Here is a 21515-nt window from a genome sequence, read left to right on the forward strand (position 1 = left end):
GCAAAGTCAAAGGTTCCAAATACTCACTCATGCTTAAGGTGAAACATTAATAATTACTCCTCTTAAAATCAAGGGAAAAAAGAAGAAAAAATAATATTCCAGCTATCACCATTTACATTCAGCAAGGTACAGGAGGTCCTAGCCACTACAATAAGGTAAAAAGGCAATAAAAAGAAGTAGAATGTGTAAGAATAAAAAAGGAAGAAATTAAAAAGCTATTTGCAGGGGTTCCTGGGTGGCTCAGTCGGTTTAGCCTCTGCCTTTGGCTCAGGTCATGATTCCAGGGTCCTGGGATCAAGGCCCGCATTGGGCTCCCTGCTCAACGGGGGGCTGCTTCTCCCTCTCCCTCTGCCCCCCACTTGTGCTTGCTCTCTCTCAAGTCAAATCTTTTTAAAAAATGCTATTCACAGATATTAATTTCTAGATAGACATGTAGACTATACAGATACCTTTGAATTGTAGATAATTCAAATTATCAGTAGAGGCTTCTGAGTTATTTTAATAAAGTTGCAAGATACAACAGCTGACAAAAGTCAACTGCACTTCTGTGCATCAGCTGAGAGAAGCACAAAATTGTTTTACTGGGGATGCAATGTACAACGTGATGACTACAGTTAACAAGGTTTTACGGTATATTTAAAAGTTGCTAAAGAATAAATTCTAAAAGTTCTCATCATATCATAAGGAAAAAAGTTTTTGTAACTGTATGACATGAGGGAGGTGGACTAAACTTACCGGGGTGGTCATCATGCCATCTATACCTCTATCAAGTCATCGTGCTGCACACCTTACACTTCTACAGGGCTGAGGGTCGATTCTAGCTCAAGACAACTGGGAAAAAAAAGTAATTCTCTAACAAAAGATATCTAAGACCTTAATGGAGAAATTACAGGACTACTGAAAGATATTTTAAAAGATTTAAATAAATCAGATGCTATCATGTACAGGAACAAAAAATCTCGGCACCATTATGATCTCAGTTCTCCTGGGACTGACAACAGTCAATGCAATTTCAATATTCAAAAATCAGAAGAGATAAACCAGTAAGATTTAGAAACTTCTAAAGAGGAGCCTAAGACCAAGAGCCCAGGCAGTTCAAAGACAGACAAGATGGGAGATTGCCTTACCAGACGCCAACACAGACTCTACAGCTCCACTAGGTAAGACAGTGTGGCCCAGAGACAGACCAACGGAAGAGAAGAGGCCAGAAACAAGTGTATTTGCTAATTCCGCACCTGCACAGGTGGCACTGGAAATACATGGAGAAGAGATAGCCTACTTAAGTGATATTTGGCACATGAGCCTGAAATAAACTATAAACTGTGTTAACATTTTGCCAGATTTGGCTCAATATTGGTGGGTTTAAAAATAACTGCTGGCAATGGATGGTGGGGATGGCCACACAACAATACGAACTTAACGCCACAGCAGCGTACCCTTAAAGATGGTTAAGATGGCAAATTTCATGTTATGTGTGTATCACTACAATTTAAAATTTTTTTAATTAAATATGTTTTTAAAAAGCAGTTTTGGCAAAACTGACTAATTCATCTGTGTAAGAATGAAAGAGGACCCACACTTCACCACCTGCAGCAAAAGAGTAAACACAGTCCTTAAAACATCGAGACTTTTTAAAGAAAATTTAGAAAAATTTCCTTATGGTCTTGGGATAAGGAAGGATTTCTTATGACTCAAAAAGTACAAAACCATAAAAGAGAAGTATTTATCCATCTTTTCCTTATTAAAATATACCATAAGCTGACAGATAGAGCTTATTTTCAATGCACATTTAATATCCAGGAATTTAAAGAACTAAATAAATAACTAAACACACAACCATCCCCCTCAACAAAACACGCAAATCATAAGAGATGTTTCAGAGGAAGCAAGAATGGTCCGTAAACATGCGAAGAGAAACTTTACCTCATTAGGACCCAGAGATGATGCAAGCGGAGACACCACTCTGCATCCCCAGCCTGGGAAAAGTTCAGAGGGCAAACAATACAAACATTAGGGCGACGGTCACCACAGACTGTGAGTGGGGGTGGAGAGCAGCACGATCACTTCAGAAAACAATTTAGCATCACCTGGCAGAGCTGAAGATGGACCCAGCCTGCACCCCCCGGCCCCACAGTTTCATCCCCAAACATCTGCCCCACAGAAGCCCGAGAGCATGTGCACCGGGAGACAAGCACAACTTGCCCGAGTCTTGAGCACAGAGCGCTGAGAGAAAGGCACCAGACATAGTGGTAGAGAGGGTAAGGCTCCATTTGGTTGGGGTTCAAGAGCAGGTGAAACTAATCTGTGGTGACAGATGTCGGAACAATGCTGGCGTGGGTGGGCACTAATGCAAACGGGACAGGAGAGGACTTTCTGTGTTGACGAAAATGATCTCCATTTGGATAAGAGTGTCCGCTACATGAGCCCATGCATTTGTCAAGACTCAGTGAACTATACAATTACTATCTGTGCACTTCCCTGTGTGTAAATTCTGCCTCAGAAAAAGAGAAGGGGGAATATGTGAGCCAATTCATCTTCCAAAGGGGAACAATTTGTTTCACATACTTTACCAGTAGCAATTTGCGCATAATTGCACACTAAGCACAAATGTATTTTTCCCACTTAAAAAGTAGGCTTAAATTCTCTTCTTGACAACGTATTTTAGCAAGTTCAATCCACAATATGAGGAGTATTTGAAAAGAAGCCTCCCCGGGACTTGCCAATTCACTCTGAATTGACTAAGTGAAGATAGTGGGACACACTTAGAAAAATTAAGAAGTTAAAAGCCGAACAATAAAGAGCAGTTCAGCTGCAGGACTTTACACTCAATGCTAAAAATTCACAAATGAATGCCTGTCGCTTTTCTGCAGTAATCAATGTGGATATATGTACATGATCGATCCCAGCAGCAAATGATTCTAAACTTACTTGGTACCATCATCTCCTTTCCCCCACAGCTCGTCCCTAAAGGGGAGAAAGGTGGGGAAAACAGAGGCACCCAACTGCAGTAGGAACGTTAATTTCCAATTTCCAGCCCAGAGCTTTCACCTCCAGACCAGGTTGTTTACGGGTGTGTGTGTGTATGTGAGAGACATGAAACCTCAACTCTGCTGTGTCTAAACTCCACACACTGCGCACAGAAGTCCAGGCACACAGCAGACACAAGTGACATATTTCATACCTGTCTTTTCTGGGATTGCTGTATGCCTCCTCAATAAGCTCCATTTTGTCCAAATCCTTCCACTTGCCTCTGTCCAAGAACTGCCATCGATACGGCAAATGGAAGTGAACTTTATTGCACTTATCTAAAATAAGAATATAAGGAAGTAAGACATCTTGGCAATACACAGCATGACCTAGTCCCGTGGTTCTCAACCGGTGTGGTGCTGCCCACTGACCTGGGAACACTCTGGAGATCTGTGGAGGAGTCATTTTTAGTGCAGTCATACCTGAGCATCTAAATATTGAAATACTGTGTGCTTTATTATACACACTTCCCTTTTATGCCTCCCCTTTTAACAGAACATTACGTCAATTTTTAAAAACGTATGATGGTAGGTTATATCATGAACGAATTGCATCTCACCAATAAAGAAGCTGATCGTGAGAAGGCCAATCAGACTTCAGGGGGCAGTCTGATGACCCATTATCGCTCGCTACACATGTAGCATGTGGACAAGGAGCGGTGACACCAAAAACGAGCCAGATTCATCTCTACTAGAAACCCATCCAAACCCTGACACATCTGACCACAGGTAAGTCAGTAGCATGGCTCTAGCCCACTTTGATCTTCTGCTGCTAACATACTCACCCCCTCAAAACACCCCCACATCCCTGAAGCCGTTTATATACATTGCCCTGCCCCTGCCAAAATACACAGAATGGCCCAGCTCTATAGTTCCCAGCCATCCGCTCCCCCTACACCTTCCCTGTGCTCCCTGGGACCCCTGTCACTCCTAGCACATCCTGCCTGCCTCGCCTGGAATGCACCCAACACTTTCTCTAACTTTCAATATCCTATATGAGGTTCTGGTACATCCCTACAGAGAAAAGGCAGACCGGAAAGAAAAGCAGCAGGAAGCTCTTTGCACTCTGATACGGACCTACCTCCAAGGTATATGCTATTAGGTAAAAAGATACATGACAAGGTGCAGAATGCCTCTATTTGGGTAAAAAATAGAAAAGAAAAATTAGAGATACTCTGACTGAATACATATGTACACACGTTATTCCATGCCGAGGGAAAGTGAGTCACCAGGGACAAAGTTATGAGGAAAGATATCTGTTGTTTCTACGTCTTTGGAATTCTGAACCACAAGAATATATTCCAAAAAACTAAATGTCTAGTTAAGTGAAAAAAAACACAAAACAGTGTGCATACTGTACCTATGTGAGAAGGAAACCGACTGGACATATATACTTGCATGTATAAAATCTTTATGGAAGGATAGTGAAGGAACTGGTAACAATGATTTTTTCTGGAGGGGCTCTGGGTGCTAGAAAAAAAGAGGTATGAGGGAAACATTTCTTAATGGCTGTCCTCTGTGCTTCTTTAATTCATCTTTCAAAATAATGACAATGAAGCATGGCTAATTTGACACTTGAAAAAAACTAAAATTTTCTAAAATTCTATGTAGGGGCACCTGGGTGGCTCAGTTAAGCGTCTGACTCTTGATTTCAGCTCAGGTCATAATCTCACAGGGTTATAGGACTGAGCCCAGTGGGGCTCTGTGCTCAGCAGGGAGTCTGCTTGAAAGATTCTCTCCCTCTGCCCCTCCCCCCACTTTTGCACACACACCTTGCTCTCTAAAATAAATAAATAAATCTTTAAAAATAAATACATAAATAAAATAATAATAAAATTGTATGCAGCCTTTCAGGCACATCTCAATGCCACTTCTTCCCCACAGAGTCTACAAAGTTACCTTGATGGGGAGGGACCATGGAGAAAGGTGAGCAGGCTGCCTGGCGTTGTCAAAGGCCAGGCCTACAGCCAGGCAGACAGGGCAGATAAGAACACCCAGCCAAGAAGACTCAAATAAGAGAGACCCCAAATGAGGAAATTCCCAAGTTCACCAAGGCAGGGTTCAGCCACTCTGGGGACTCAGGACATTCTGACTTGTCCAGAGTTAGAACATGGACAGCTCACACCAAGCTAAGAGACCTCTTGGACTCTCTACTAGGGGTATGTATGTACAACAGAATGATAAGGAAGGGCCCAACCTGGATAGGTAAGGCCACAGCTATGGTCCAGAGGTCACAACCAAATAAGATTTCTTGTTCCCTCCCCAAAGGACACTGATCAGGGAAGGATCAGGGTTAATGATCAGTGTACGGTCACTGCACCTATAGACCTCAGCTCAGGTGAGTCCTGGACAGCCTGAAGAAAGACTCTCCCCTTAAGAAGGCCCCCTTCAGGGAAAGCACACCACCCACTGCCCTCCTGGCTGACACTTCCTTGGGAAGGACACAGGGGCCAAGGGAAGGCACTGTGATCAAATAGCAGTCCTGGGGCCTCCAGTTCTTAATGTGAGCTTAACGTGGAGCCCACATCACTCACAAGCCAGAAGGCGCCCAAGAAAAGAGGATGCCATGCAGGCTACCACAGCCATGGTGGCAGGCGAGAGCAGAGACCCAGCTGATGAAGCCCTTTCTCTGCCACATTTTCCCTGGTCCTCTTGTCTCCTTTCTCAATTTCCTTTCCCTCCTTCTCATGTCCCCTGCTTTGCTGTGGCATTCTGGAGTCTAAGCTTTCTGGAAGGTGAGTTGCAAAAACCAAATTAATTTGGGAAACAAAGTACCACATCCACATCCCCTTTCTCCTACATCACTTGAAATGACAGACTGGAGAGAAGAAAAATCCAAAAATGCTGAAATACAATAAATAGTGCCATCAAAAGACCAGAATTATTGAAGAATTCCTAAAATATGAAGCACACAGAATCAAACTGACAGAGTTAAAGAGAGAAAAACACATGTAAAATATGCAGAAGAGAGCTGCTATGAAGTGGGAAGTATTGGGGGGGTTCTTACAAATTCAGAGTCAGAGGTAACGAAAAGCAAGAAAGACACCTGGCCCGTCACAATGAGAATAATTGGGACCCACCCGCTACAGCAGGCACTCCCTCCATGCCCTGCTTGTGCCCAGCAACCTTGTTCTTTGCCCCAAGGAACATGTGAGTGTGGATAGAAGTGCTCGAGGGAGAGAGAAGCCATCAAAGCCCCCACCCCACTCCAAGGATAAATGCCAGCAGCGCACCAAGCAAAACATGCTGCCTCTTCCCCACTAAGCCTGCCTGGATCAGAATCCACATCAGCAGGAGACCCCAGAATTCTCAAGGAGACAACCAAAAGTCCCCCAACATGTGAGGAAAAAATAACACGGACGGGACGCTAACTCACACAGAAGAATCAATACCTAAAGAATAATTACTAGAGTAAACAGATCAAGAGTAACAGCTAGACCTAAACATAAAAGTGAAATCTAAAAAAGTTCTAGAAAAAAACCAAACAAACATAGAGCCGTTTTCAGGGGCTTGGAACAGGGAAAGATTTTTAGAACACAAGAAACAAACTATAAAAGAAAAAGATACTAAAATGGTCATCAGGGTTGTAACTTTCATTCTTCAAAGACACCATAAAGAAAATGAACATGAAAGACACAGACAGGGAGAATATATTTTCAATACCTCTGACAACGACTTGTATAAATACTCAAAACCTTCACAACAACGAGAGTTCAAACAATCCAAACAGAAAATGGCTAAAACAGTCACAAAACACCACATACTGTATGATTCCATTTACATGAAACACCAAGCAAATCCACAGAGACAGGATGGAATCCTGTAGTTGCCAGGAGCTGGGGGGCAGGGAGAAAGGGCAGAGGTTGTTAATGAGCACAGCATCTCTTTGGGGCTGAGGAGATGTTCTGATATTGACTTGATGATAGCTGCACAATTCTGTAACTATGATAAAAACAATTAAATGGGTGAATTGTATGGTATGTGAATTATACTTACTACCTCAATCAAGCAGTCATATAAAAAAAATTAGTAAAAAATTCAAACAGATACTTCACAGAAGACATACAAATGGCTGGTAAGTACATGAAAGTAAATATAAAATATCATTATCATCAGGGAAATGTAAATTAAAACCACAATGAGATATCAGTACCCATTAATTACAATGGCTAAAGTTTAAAAGACTGACAATACCAAGTGTTAACAAGAATACAGAGCAACCAACCCTCCTACATTGCTGGTGGGAAGGTATACCCACTTTGCAAGATGGTGGTGATTTCTTCTAAAGTTAAACACATACTTACATGTTCCAGTAATTCCACATCTAGACCTTCACTCAAGAGAAGTGGAAACAGGTATCCGCATGAAAACTTGTATATATTTATAAAAGATTTAGAAAAGCCAGAAACTTGAAACCCCCCAAATCTTCATCAAACATACGAATGGATAAACAAACTGTAGTCAATCCATGCAACAGAATAGTACTCAGCAATAAAAAGAGCAAACTGCTGATTTGCCAGCATGGACAAATCACAAAAACATGCTAAGTGAGCAAAGACAGGGACAGAATAATACATGCTGTATGACTCCATGTATGTGAAATTCTAGAAAGGGCAAATCTACATGACAAAAAGTATATCAGGGACTGCATGACGTCAGGAAATTGGGGGGTGAGGATTAACTGTAATGGGATAAAGGGACTTAGAATTAGGAAACTCTTCCATCTCTAAATTGTTATTACCAGAACTCAGTGTGTACTGAAAAAATATAAATATTTAAAATTTTACTGTATGTAAATTATAGCTCAAAAATGTTGATTTTAAAAACATACATGTATATATGACACACATTTATGCTTGAGCTAGCATTCCATTTCCAGGAACCGAGCTATGGACATACGCATGCATACTCAGATGCTCAGTGGAATATCACTTGAACTGGATACTACAGTTGCTTTTTAAAAATAAGGTGAACTTACACATACTAAGGTGGAAAAAATCTCCAAGACACAATGTTAAGTAAAGGAAGTACGTTAAGGCATACCTATCATATGTACCCATCTGTTGAAAAATATGCAAAACAAGCATCATGACCACATGGCACATGTTTACCTTTGGGGAAGGCTGAAGGAGAGCTTCAAGACTTTACTCTGTGTTATTGGACCCTTTTACAAAGTGAAAGTAGTCCTGAATTGCTTGGGTGGCTTTTAAAAACTGAAAATGAAACAAGAAGTTTGGTGGTTGTTTTTTTAAGAGTCACCAAATTTCAGAAGGAAACTTTCTTCAGTCAAAGCCCAGGACAACAATAAGAAGAAAACAAAGGTTTAGTGAAAATACAGACACACATGTATACACAAGAACTGTTACTTCTGATAAAACAGGGACCATGGAGAGAAACCCCCAACTTAAGTTCCTGTTCCCCAAGAGCACACAGGGGTATCTCCTCCTCAGGGAGGGCCTTCTGGGTTTCTGAGGCATTTCTAAGTCTACAAACACCCTTCAGGAGGGACACTCACATTTGTTCCCACTAGACTGGGCATCTTTGTAGTCTGTGACCTCATGCTAAGCTGTTCAAGGGTCAACACTTGACACTCGCTGCATGAACCAGTTATGTTCCCAAAAACTCACCTACAGTCTGATTTCCAGAAATTCAATCTTTACCATCCGCAACTCCCCAACAAAATTGCTTCAGAACTGATTTGGCAGAAATGTCACCCCAGCTCACAATTAAGAAGGCCCCAACCCTCTCTGGACGGGGGAGAAGACCTTGAGGGGTGGCCTTAGGGCAGAACTCGAACCAAGAAGCAGCTGTCCTGCCTGCAAGTGGATGAAGGGGCTTCCTCTGACTTACCTTGAAAGCTACAACTTTTCCGGATATGGTACAAGCAGATCTGATCACTCTCCTCTTGGTTAGCAGTGTTTGGGGACACAGAACCCGAACTATCTCTTCTTTCTATAAAGAAACACCACAAAGACATACCAGCATCCATCAAAGCTTCTGATATGGAGTCAGAGCAGTTCAAGATACAAAGGAGAGAAAAGAGAATTCATTCATTTCTCTGCAGAAGATGAAAGTGGGCGAGGCAATCTCACAAAATCCTATGATGTTCAGGAGGAAATTACCCTCAGACATGTAAGTGGACCCTCTGCTTTTTAGGGGGGATCCAGGGAGCCCAACACCACACGGCTGCTTGCCAAACCCAGGACACCATAGAGGAGCCCCTTTTTCTCAACTCTGGTTGTGTTCCTAATCTTAAAATGAAACCCCCGAAGTAATTTTACGTTAATTCTAAGAATTTTAATATAAAACAGGCACGGAGTTGATTTAAAAGTTTATCTTTACTAGTAGTGCTCTAATGAGACTTTACCTAACAATTACATTTACCACCGCACCCCCCCACCACCACCGTACAAGCACATAAAACTTATTCGCAAACCTCCGGTATTCAGTATCACCTGTTATTTTGTTATTCATTTTCCTTTACCTTTTTATAGGGCCCTCAAGACACCCACAGGGTGGGTCTCAAAACCCACAACTTTGGGGCATTTGAAGTCACCACCCCTGCTCCCCAAGGGCAGGTAGCCTTCCCTCCCTTTCTAAGGCCATAATCCAATTGACACTCTTGCAGACCTATTTAAGGTAAAACCTGTCTACATCTAGCTTCCCACTATTGAAAGAAATTAACCCAAAATAAATGAAGAATGCATAAAGAAAAAAAACACATACGGCAAGGACAATTTTTAAATACAAAAATCAGGTAAGATTAGAGTGTTAAGTTTGTTTGCTGGTAGTCCTAGCACTCACCTGATATTTTAGGAAGTGGTCTATTAAAAACCGTAGATAACTCCTATTAAACGTCTATTAAAACACTACAGCCAACAAATGGTTTGATTATGCATTCTGGTTGGGGACGGGGGAAGCCCTGTGTCCTAGTCTCCAATATATAACCAGGGTCCAGGCCAGTGGATAGCACATGGCAAGCACACAAATTTGTTAAATGAGAGAATGGATAACCAGAATGGACAGCCAACAGCTGATACTGCAAAATCCAAAGGACACCAATGTGTCACAACCTCTCCAATGGACTACATTATTTCCCACGTAATAGGTGAAGAAATGCTTATTTAATAAGCAGCCTCTGCTCAAAATTTCCCCATTTGCCTGTCACCAAACCTTAAAAAAAAAAAAAAAAATTCTAGCATGCTTGAGCATTCAACAAATGCCTGAGTGCCCACTGTGGGCCAGGCACTGTCTAGGTGCTGGAGGGGAGCAGTGAACAAAGCAAATTTACAGGGACTAAATAATTCCCTTTACATGTCAAGAAGAGAGCTGAAATTAAAATAGGCTTCGTTCACTGCAGATCAGACCTGTCGGGAATCCGTTCATAGTCAACATGAACTGGCATCTGTCTGGAATATCTTGCTTGTTCGTGGCTATGATTTCAAGTCATCTTCATAACGCCCACTAGCTGGGAGAGAATCACCAACTGCACTTTACTAAAAGCAGCACAGACTTGCCCAAGGTCACATATTCCATTAATGTGGAATCCAAGGGCCCCAGTCCAGAGCCTTACCAGAAGTCCCCTGTGGGCCCGGGGTAGGAGGGTGCCCTCTGCTGGGGGTGGAGCTCTTATTCTTGATGTTGTGAGCATTTCTGTAAATGGAAGGCAGCCTGCTCACCAGATCTGAGCTCATGCCCAACTTCTCCAGTTTTTCCAGATTTTCAGCATTAGAGATATCATGTGATCTCTTACAGCTAGTGCCAAACTTGCATTCACCCTGTAAAAAATACTGGCAGATATGGACTTTGATACACTGCTTTTGAAAGGAACAAGAGCCATAGGGTCCATCTCCTTTGTTATAATGAAGGCAGATCTGTTGACAGAAAAGGAAAAAAAACACCAGGTTAGGAAGGCCTCACGGGACACCACCCCCACTCCTGACCAGTGCACGGTCATGAGAGGTCCCTCTAGAGACATAGCCGAAGCTGTGATTCCATCATCCTCACAAGCCACAGAGCTATGAGAACATCCCCCACTCTAGATGGACAGGGCTGCTAACATATGCCCTTGGATAAAATGGGAACTGGGTGGGCAGCAGACTGTACAGCATAAGCCCTTCCACTAGGAAAATTCAAAGAAACTTCCAGCTGATCAGAGCTGCTCCCTTCACATATATAGCATGTTAACAACCCTTATACTACACCTACAACCTTCCCCCATTGACTCACCAACACTCCCCAAGCCAGGCCTCATGTCACCATCTTTTTTCTGAAATTCAGGGTCAAAGAGGCTCTGAGTGTTTAATGCAGCTTAGAGAAGGCCAAATACAGCCCTTTCATTTCTCAAGAGCAAACAGAAACTCAGAGAAGTTCACCAGCTTGCCCTGGGTCACATAGCTATCTACATTTGGCATGCACAACATCTGTTCAATTGGGTTGTTGGTAAAGCTGGGACTTGAACTTGAATCAACTGCTCCTTCTTTACATTCCAAATTCCTGGAGATGAGAACCAGGCCAGAGACCACCAAGGGCCTACCTAGGCAATTCACAGGCATTACATTGAATAAGAGGTAGAAATGCAGCAGAGGGCCGCAGAACGCAGACTTAGATCAGTAGGGACTCCACTCTGAGGATGGAAGCTCCAAGGGAAAAGGCCAGAGAGGGCTACACCCTAACCTTGATTTTGCCACTTATAAAATGCCTGACCTTAAGCAGGCCATTCACTAGCTCTGAGTTTTAGCTTTTTAATCCCTGAAATGGGAATAATGCCACCTATATCTCTGGGTTATCATGAGGATTAAATGGGAAATACACAAAGTGGCTAATACAAATATCTTGGAACATAGTGGGTGCTCGATTCATGGTGGCAGCCCCCAACTCCTCATCTGATAAGGGGGACTAGCCTGAGAGCGGAAGTCCTGGCAGGAAAGCTGCACTAGGTCCAAATTCATGGCCACAGCTCCCAATTGCTGGCATGCGTCCTGAGGAAACCTGCACACCCAAGTACACAAGAGGCTACACACTCCAGACTTATCACCTTCTGATTCGTTTTTCATACTAGTGACAAGATGACCTCTCCAAAACATTAATGCCTCTCTCCAAACACAACTCCCCACCCCAACTCCTTCCCATGATACTGAAGGCTACATGGATGAGTCTCTACTCACCCATTTCTCCTTCTTCCCTCTCCCACCCTAAATCCAAGTTGTGCTGACCTACATGCTGTCCCCTGCCCATGCCAGTTCCATCCTCTCTGTGCCCTCTTCTTCCCAGACCTTCATCCTTCGTGCATCCTTCAGCATTCAGAGCACGCACCACCTACCCAGGATGCCTGCCCAGGTTCCCAAACGGTGCCCCAGAGACCAGAGTGCTGACTTCTGCTGCAGCATCTAGAACAGCGCCTTGCAATCACATGTTGACTCGTCTGTCTCACCCAGTAAATGTGCCTCCCGAAAGGGCAGAACAGGGTCTTTTCTCTCCTTATCACCAGTGCCTCACTCAAGGATAGTTAGATATCCATGGATAGTCAATAAAGGTTAGCTGAATTAAATCAACACTAACTTTCAAAAGGCAAAAGAAAAAGTTAATACCTATTATGTACCAATCACTACGCCATGTAGCACCGTTCTCAAATGGGTGGCTTTAATTGAGTAATACGGAAGCATTTTCATTAAAACAGGGCAATCTAATCTCTGCAGCCTTACCCCAGAAGCAGTTCCAGAGCGTCCCACAGACCTGTGCTGGCCACAGGACATACCACGCAGATCTGCCGCTGAGCGTAATTACCTCAGCTCAGCGGCTGCCCTCGGGAGCCACCACCTTACTCACACAGAGACCATGCTCCCACTGGCTGCTCCCAGGCAACGATGAGCTACGTTAGCTCAGAACTTCCCGCTGGCCAGGCAGAAGCTCTCTTGGAACTCTGCTACAGTCAGGGTCTCTTCCTACCCAGGGCTCTTCCTTTCCCCAATCCTGCCACATCACTGCCCAAAGGCTCCCCACTGTCTTCTGCTCCCTCTCCACTCAATCTCTTGCACTTTGAATCCCATCTCGGTGTCTGCTTCTCAGAGGACCCAAACCAGTACATAGTCATCGCAGCGAGGTTTGGTTAACATGTGAAATGCATTATGAGAATCCACATCAACGAAAGTTCAAAATTCCCGGGGTGCAACTGACTTAGTAGAGAAGAGCATCATCTGCCTGTCAGCCTCTCTGAAACGTTTCCTCACAGACCTCCTGGGTCTGGCAGTAACACGTGGGTCCAAGTCCTGCTACATGCAGAGGAGCCTGCTGGAGTCTCTCATCCCCTCATCCCCATGTAAGGAACATCTTGCTGCAGCCACCGGCCAGACTCCCCCAGCCTCAAATAAGCCCTGCAAAGGAGGTGCCAGCCCAAATGCAATAGAAGGAAAGGAGGCTTCTAGATGGGGCAAGGTTGGCTCAAGGTCACAGGTATAAAAATCAGCAGAGCCAGGAATTCAATACAGGTCTCCTCCAAGCAGATCCCACTGGTCACTATGGGGTTCTTGGCTTCTCTTCTACCATAATGTTTCCTATCTTCCAACCTCCTGGCTTCTCCCCCATCACTTACACACATACACACCCCTTCCTGGAACTCACCTCTGGCAAAAGCCAGGGGTCATTCTGAAACAAAAGCTGGCAGAGCTCAGTGAAGCTGAGGTGGTCAACACCGTGAGTTCTCAGCACACTCAGGTTGTGATCTGTCGTCAAGCTGTGAATGTTTCTACAGTTCTTCCTGCAAAGAAGCAGAGCTGGTATCACAGTTCAACTGCGCCTCCCCAAAATTCTTATGTTGAAGTTCTAACCCCCCAGTGTCTGTATTTGGAGATAGTTTATAAAGAGGTAATCAGTGGGGGGCTTGGGTGGCTCAGTTGATTAAGCATCTGCCTTCGGCTCAGGTCATGATTTCAGGGTCCTGGGGTCGAACCCCACTTCAGGCTCCCTGCTCAGTGGGGAGTCTGCTTCTCCCTTTTCCTCTGCCCTTCCCCGCTGTGTACACACTCTCTCTCTCTCAAATAAATAAAATCTTTTAAAAATTAAAAAAATAAATAAATAAATAGGTAATCAAGTTAAAAAGAGGTTGTTGGGGTGGAGGGCCTGATCCAATCTGACTGAAGTCTTTCTAAGAAGATGAAATGAAGACACAGATGCACACATGTGAGGACACAGGAAGAAGACCCCATGTGCAAACCAAGGAGAGAGGCCTCAGAAAGGAATCAATCCTGCCTTGATCTCAGACCTCCAACCTTGAGAACTGTCAGTTTCTGTTTAAGCCCCCAGTCTATGGTGCTTTGCTATGGCTGCCGGAACAAACGCATACAACTCATAAAATCAGTCTTTAAGATAAATTTTCAGGAATAGTTTTGACATTACTTAGCAGCACCAGAGGAAAAACCAGCATGTTTACACAATGAAAAACCATAATGCTTATTTACAAAGGAAGAGAAAGTACCTTGCGAGTTCTAGGGACCAGAACAGCACTTCTTATCAGTACCTGGTAAGAATGACAGGGCCATTCCCCAAAGAAGAGTCACAGCACACCAGTCAGTGGGCACCTAACAGATACTTAAACAATGGCTGAACAAATGAGCGTGGACACCTATGGTTAAAGGTATGTGTACACCCACTGTTGCCTTGAGGCCCAGCCCTTTTCTCGGCTCCCCTCCTCCATTCTTTCCATTAATAAGCCCCTGTTGAACATTCACTGTGAGCCAGGCACTGGCACCACACCCTGATGATCTAAAGTCTTCAAATGATCACCCAGGTCACCGGGACCCGGAAGAGTCAGGCAAATATCATTTGCTTTACTCAGACACTGCCAAACCTCAAATGTCATGTTTATTATGAGCAGTTCAAAAGAAAGCCGAGCCCCTGATTGACTCCCCCAAAGCAGCACCTTCCACAGGCTCCCCCATCTCAGTAAAAGACAACTTCCTTCTTCCACTGCATGGAGCAACAACCATGGAGCTATGTGGACACTTCCCCTTTTCTACTCTAGTGGAAGTGACAAAATGGCAGGCCAAGTGCAAGGTCAGCCGTGCTCAGAATACATCAGTGCAGAGAGGAGGGGCACCTCCTGAGGCTGACAGAAGTGAGAGAAGCAATCAAGGGACAGTGCCTGGAAGGTGTCAATCATGGGCCAAATATTTAGGTTGAGGAACCATGCAAGGAGAGAAGAGAAAAACATTCTAGGCAAACTTGGTGCCACCAAGATGATGATGACAACGATGGTGACAACAGCTGCTAAAACTTGAGTATTTATCACAAACCAGGGAATTACCTGAAGGTTTTAGAAGTCATTCAGTCCTCAACAAGCCCATGAGGTAGGTGGTATTACCTCATTTTGCAGATGAGGGAACTGAGGCTTGGATATAAAGTTGCTTGCCCAAGATCATGGAGCCAGGGTTGAAACAAGGTAGGCTTGTCTTGGGGCTGCGCTCTTAACCACCATGCTCACTGGCCCCCCCACCCCCAGCACAGGACAGAAGTCAGGGACCTGGGACCCTTCCCAGCTGTCACCAATAAGCAAAAACAGGAGCCATGATCTGTTTCTGAAACAGCTGACCTGTGGTTCAGGAAGACAAGCAGAGTAATAGAGAAAGCACTGAAAGGGCAGCCAACGAAACCCACTCTCCCTTATGTGACCCAAAAGCAGTCAGGGAAGGAAGGTTCAAGAAACCATCCTGTGTGAACCACAAGGAAAATGGAACCAAGAAGAATGAAAAAGAAAGCTCAGAATCATCTAGGCCAGTAGATATCAGACTTCTGTTATACAATCCAACCCCAAATTTTGGGAACTAGCTGGAGAATAGGACTGCTGTCTTTATTTTACCAAATACCGACATTAACCAGATCCACCAGTTATCCCCATCATTCAATCCTTCTATCCACCATTTATCACGTCCACCTTCTTCTCCAGCTGCTGCTCCTCATTCTCACCTGAGGTAATGCTTCTCCACCAGTCCCCGAGGGCCCAGTTTCCCTGAGGTTCCACCCTCAGCCTCCACCTCAAATCTGACTTGCTCCTGGGGCTGCAGTGTGGGCATACAGCAACCAGTAACTCCCACACCAGAACCTGGGACCCTGGCCATGCTCCCAGGCTTCAGATTTGGATACCTGTCCCTGGGCACACTTCTCCTGCTATCTCAGCCAATAAGAAAGAAGAATCATCCTTCAGTCAATAATAAGAAAAAAAAAAGTATGAGTCATCTCTCAGTCAACAGTAAGAAAACAGCCATCACCTCTCTCCCATCCTGTCTCTCCCTCCCATCCTCTCCCTCTCACCCTACTCATACTGACTTCCCGTCTCTCAAATTTCTCACACACATCCCTCCCTCTTAAGGCCTTAGCTGGGCCTTGGAATGTTCTATTCTAGCTATTTCTCAGCAGCTGCTTCCCCGGGGGCCACATTTCCCACTCCCACCCCCTTGCATCTAGTCATGAGGGGGGTGGTGAGCCATCTTGCGGGCCAGGGGATGTGTGGAAAGATACCTACCACGTCCAGATCCCATCCCCATAACACCCCCCCACCAACCCTCTCCTGTCCATCTTCTTCACCTGCTCCCTGTAAGCTGATACCCAGAATGGTCTTACGAGCCACGGGCTCAGGAGGCTGAGGGTAGGTCAGTCAACCTGGGTCCCTGAATGACTGCAGGGATCAAGACCCCTACCTCATGCTGACTAGTAGACCTGATGTGAGCAAGAAATAACATCTGTGTTAAGCCAGAAGAAAAGAAAAAAGAAAAGAAAGGGAGGGAGGAGAGAGGAAAAAAAAAAAAGAAAGAAAGAAAGAGCCAATTCGTCTACATAAATGGACTAGCTTCTGAACAGGAGTACGCATTTTCTTCCAAATGCAACAGAAGCCACTAACAGCTTGTAAGCAAGTGAGCAAGAGTTGAGACGGGTTTTAAGGTTCCTCCGGCTGCCGGGGCAGAGAAAGCCCTGGGCTGTGAGGCCCTCAAAGTTCGCTCGGGAGAGCGGGGCCTCGTGGAGCTCCAGAGGCCAGACGCGGCCGCTTTTCTTCTGGAGAGCCCCCACCGCCGCCACCCCCACCCCGGGGTGTCCCCCTGGGGGGACCGCGCTCCAAGTCACTCTCTGAGACCGCAGGAGCCCTGGGGCCACCGCCAGATGGTCCCTCACAGAGCGCCCGGTATTCAGTACGTGCTCGATAAACGTTCGCTGACGAGAATTAAGGCGGAGGCGCCGGGGAGCGGCCACCTACTGGTGTCCCCACACTTGAAGGGGGTCCAAAGCGGGCCGGGAGGGCAAGACCCCCGTCCCGGGCCCGCCGTCGAGCTCCTGGAGCGGCGCTTACCCGGCCCTCAGGAACTTGCAGGCCCCGTAGACCAAGAACTTGCAGAGGTGCAGCTGCGCGCACAGCCCCACGCAGCCCGACTTGGGGTTCTGGTGCGCGCGGCACAGGCGCAGCGCCGAGACGGCCAGCACGACGCACTCGGTGGCCACCACGCCGCCCGCGCCCGCCCGCGTCGCCACCGCGAAGCGGCCGCGCTCCCGCAGCAGCCGCTCCAGCGCGTCGGGNCGTGCCGCCTCACCACGCCCACCGGCCCGCAGCTGAGGGGGCTCGGCGCCTTCCGGCCTCAGGGCCCCCAGTTGTGCGCGGCCGCCGGGCTCCGCGGCCGGTTCCGCCGCTCCGTCGGCAGCCGGGGGGGCGGGGGGTACCCGAAGAGTGGAATCCACTGCGGCGCTTGAGAGAGAAGCCGGCACGTCCTTCGTGGTAGCGCCTCGCGGCTCTCGAAGCGCCTTCACCTAGTGGACGGGGGCGGAGACGCCCGGGGCCGTGCGCAGCTCGCGCCGAAGCCCCGAGCGTTTGGAAATCGCGCGCCCGTCAGACCCCAGTGCCTCTCCGCCCGCGCGTTGGCGGAGCCGGCCGGGACGCCCGCCCACCTGCGGACCCAGCCCGGCTGCCCCGACGGCCCGCGACAACGCGGGGTGGGGGGCGCGGGGGCCACGGGCCGGGTCACACACAAACACACGCACGCGACAGCAGTCACTCCGAATTGCCGGCGGGACTTCGGTGTACTTTTTCTCTTCAGGGCTTGCAGTGAACCTCCTGTTTTAAGCTTAAAAAGGTCTGTCTCTCCTTCTAGAAAGCATACCCGTTTCTCCTCAGCCCTGCCGAATGGGGTGACCTAGGGTTTAAGGAGCATTCGGAGCCTAGGCACGCACTCGGGTTGTTGATAGAAATGTGAACTGTCAGAGCCCTTTGCGAAAGCAGTCGGGTAACAGCTGTTAAAATTTGTAAATGCGCATGACCTTTGACCCAGCCCTCTGTCTTCTGAGAATCTTCTAGAAGTAAAAGCAACGGTAGATAAGTTAGGTACAAAAACTTGGGGAGAGGTATGGTGCAGGGAGCCACGTGGTTGATCCTTACCCAGACTGCTACACAGCTTTACCAAGCATGACCTAGAAGGATGTCCGTGATGTGTTAAGGGAAAAAAGAAAACGGTATAGAATCGTCTAAATCAATAGCAAAAGGAAAATCTATTTGTGTCGGAATGCGGCTATTTTTGAAAGAGCAAGGAGAAAGCTGAGGAGGGACACACACTGCCAAAGTTTTAATTAACACTGGCTGTGGGGAATATGCAGTAAGAGGTACTAGGGAAGTGGAAAGATGAGGGGCAGAAAGATTGTGGGGGAAGAAAACTTAGGTATGATGTTAAAAGTCTATACAATATTACTGTAAAACCATAAAAATCTGTTAAGTGTAGTAACGTACAAATGAATTAGGGGATGGGATGAGGGGCAATTTTCTCTTGTCTTTTAATTGTGGATTTTTAAAAATTGTGTAAAAAAATTTTTAAATATTTTGTTTATTTAAGATATTGATAGCAGAATGGGGGGGGCAGAGGGAGAGGGAGAAGCGGGCTCCCCTGCTACAACAACACGGGGCTCAATTCCAGGACCCCAGAATCATGACCCGAGCCCAAGGCAGATGCTCAGCCAACTGAGCCACCCAGGTGCCCTCAAAATTGTGTAAAACTTTGTTAAAAATTTAATTTTTTAATTAAACTTAAAATTTTTAATTGTGGTTTTGATATTGTTTTGCAATACAATATTTCTTAAAAAGAAAGGAAGGGTGACATCAGTGAAAATCTGGTGGAGTAAGGACCTCAGAAAGTTTGGCCGTCAGTGGCAGTGTGGCCGCAGTGAAAAACTGGCAAAAATAGTCAGAATCCATGTTTTCAGAGCTCTGAAAATTAAAGTCTTGTAGCAACTCATTTAGCATTTAGTTAAGAAAAACAGCTGAATCTAAGTGAAAATATCAAGCTTTGTAGCATTTTAGCTTACCCGGGTCCTAGCTCCTCAGTTCCATGGCAGCCTTGAAAACTAACAGCCCACAGTCCTGGTACCAGTACCACAGAGGGCAGAACAGGGCTGGAGCTTTTTCAGAAATGCATTGTTTGACTCCTCTACTGGTGCCTTGGAAGGCCCTCCTGAAAAGGCTTGTATTTATTTGTCCTCACTGGAATTAGCCCAGTCCCAATGGCTTCTCCCCAGGGGTGGTTCAGTGTTTTAAAATCACGACTGGGAATGACACAGTGGATAACGGCTGAGGCAAACAGACTAACCAAAAGCTTAAAAGGAAAAGCTGAAGGATAAGATGTCCACTGGGGCTTTGAAAACTCCAGCATATTTCTAGGAATCTTGAAGGCTGCATACACACGTAACTGAGTGCTTCTCCCAGAAGTCACAATAAAGGTTCTTGCCCACATTTTCCCCACTCCCTCTGCCTCCTGGCCAGCGTTGGTGCCTCCTTGTGCAGCCATGCAAGGTGTGCTGGCCTCCTGTTACTAGGGACCTGTGAGTATAAAAACATCTTTCTTCCTAACAGACATTTCCATGTGTGCACGTCTTACCATACCTGATTAAAACGAATCCCTTTTAAAACCCAAATCATGAAGGGTTTTAAGATAGAAGAAGAGTTAGATGATTCCTACTGGACATCCAAGCGGAAATGCCCAGCCTGCACTTCGATCTGTGAGTCTGGCCCTTGTAGAAGAGGTCAGAAGTAGAGCTGTGAACACAGAGATGGTTAAACCCACAGGACTGATGAGATCACCGCGTAAGAGTATAAACTGAGAAGAGAATTCCAAGGATCTGCCCCTCCGATGAAGACTGATAGAGCTGAGAAGGCTGAGAGGGAGCAGTCACTGAGGTAGGAGGAAATCTAGAATTAGGTTATCATGAAAGCCAAATATTTTAAAAAAGAATGATCAACTACATTGAGTGCCATTAAAAGACTGAGTCAAAGAGGGTAGAGAAATGTGTCATCTATTGCTGTGCAACAAACCACCGCAAAACTTGGTTGAAAACAACGGTTTATTTTTCATAATTTTGTGAGTTGACTGAGCTCAGTTGGGTAGTTCTGCCTTACACAGTATAACCAGTCATTCCTGGGGCTGCATCCAGCTGGGAGCTCAGCTGGGGCTAGAACATCCAAGACAGCGCCCGCCCCCCAGGGTCTCTGTGGCTGCTCTATCTGCTGGTAGTCTGTCCTGAGCTTCTTCAGAGTATGCTGGGTGGCAGAATGGTAAGAGCAAAGATTGGAGGGGGTTGAAGCATGAATGGGCAGTGAGGATATGGAAACAGCGAATGGAGATAGTGTCTGCAGGAAGTTTTGCTGTGAAGGGAAACAGGAGGTGGTGGTTAACAAGTGACCTTACTAGAGAGAGGAGGGGGATGTCAGGTTAAGGAAGCTTTTTGTCCATATTTTGTTCTAAGATGAGGTAATCATAGCTAATGCATTGTTTCATTCTGTATAACTTATCCAGTGGGAAGATTGTTGATGTTAGGTGAATCATTGGTTGGGGTGGTGAGGGGGCAATTTGAGGACAGCATCCAAGAAACTGGCTTGGGTAACTGAAGATTGGTGAGGCCATTCACCGAGAAGCCTCCCTGTGACTGAACGTGGGATTCGGGATCTGGATACAAAAGTGTCAGGTGTCCACCAGGTGGAGTTGATCTGGAATTGAGGAACCAAGCCTGGAGCTTGTGTTCTGTTGGTCCTGCTTTTGACCAGGCTCCTCTCTCTGACCAGGCATCTTTAGAGCCCAAAGGCTCTACTGGGCTCAACGTACTTACCTGCTGGTCCATGGCCAGGCCAGCGGTGTTGTGCTTTGTCTTCCAAAATGAGCCCTGCTGCGACCCTGAGCTATTCCCTTTCTGACCATCACACTGCCCAGAAATAAAGCAGGGGCACAGCACCTGTGAAGGTGTCCTGCTTCAAGGCTCTGAAAATCCTGCTCTGTGGAATCAAGTAACTTTCAGCAAGCTCTTTTTCCTCTCCTTTAGATAGAAAAAAAATCCTTTCATAATTAGGCACCACCCAATTAATTTTTGTAGTTTTATACATTAACCATTACAATATAACCACTGCTGCATTTTCAAAGCAAGGTACACCTCTATAAACTGATGTTTGCAAAGCAATTACAATAAAATTTAAAGTTT

General features: G+C 45.8%; 1 protein-coding gene across 1 annotated transcript in view; it reads right to left on the bottom strand.

The window, feature by feature from the left end:
* PARP12 (poly(ADP-ribose) polymerase family member 12) overlaps positions 1-21161 on the bottom strand; it is a 39070-nt gene extending 17909 nt beyond the window's left edge. The window contains exons 1-6 of the mRNA XM_034647143.1: positions 21150-21161; positions 17362-17813; positions 13647-13782; positions 10600-10900; positions 8877-8978; positions 3182-3305 (exon numbers count right to left, since the gene is read on the bottom strand). Of these exons, the coding sequence (XP_034503034.1) occupies positions 3182-3305; positions 8877-8978; positions 10600-10900; positions 13647-13782; positions 17362-17813; positions 21150-21161 (1127 nt within the window). The remainder of the gene's footprint in view (positions 1-3181; positions 3306-8876; positions 8979-10599; positions 10901-13646; positions 13783-17361; positions 17814-21149) is intronic.
* Between the last annotated feature and the right edge of the window lie 354 nt (positions 21162-21515).

This window comes from Ailuropoda melanoleuca, chromosome 1, assembly GCF_002007445.2.
Source record: "Ailuropoda melanoleuca isolate Jingjing chromosome 1, ASM200744v2, whole genome shotgun sequence".
Classification (NCBI taxonomy): Eukaryota; Metazoa; Chordata; class Mammalia; order Carnivora; family Ursidae; genus Ailuropoda; species Ailuropoda melanoleuca.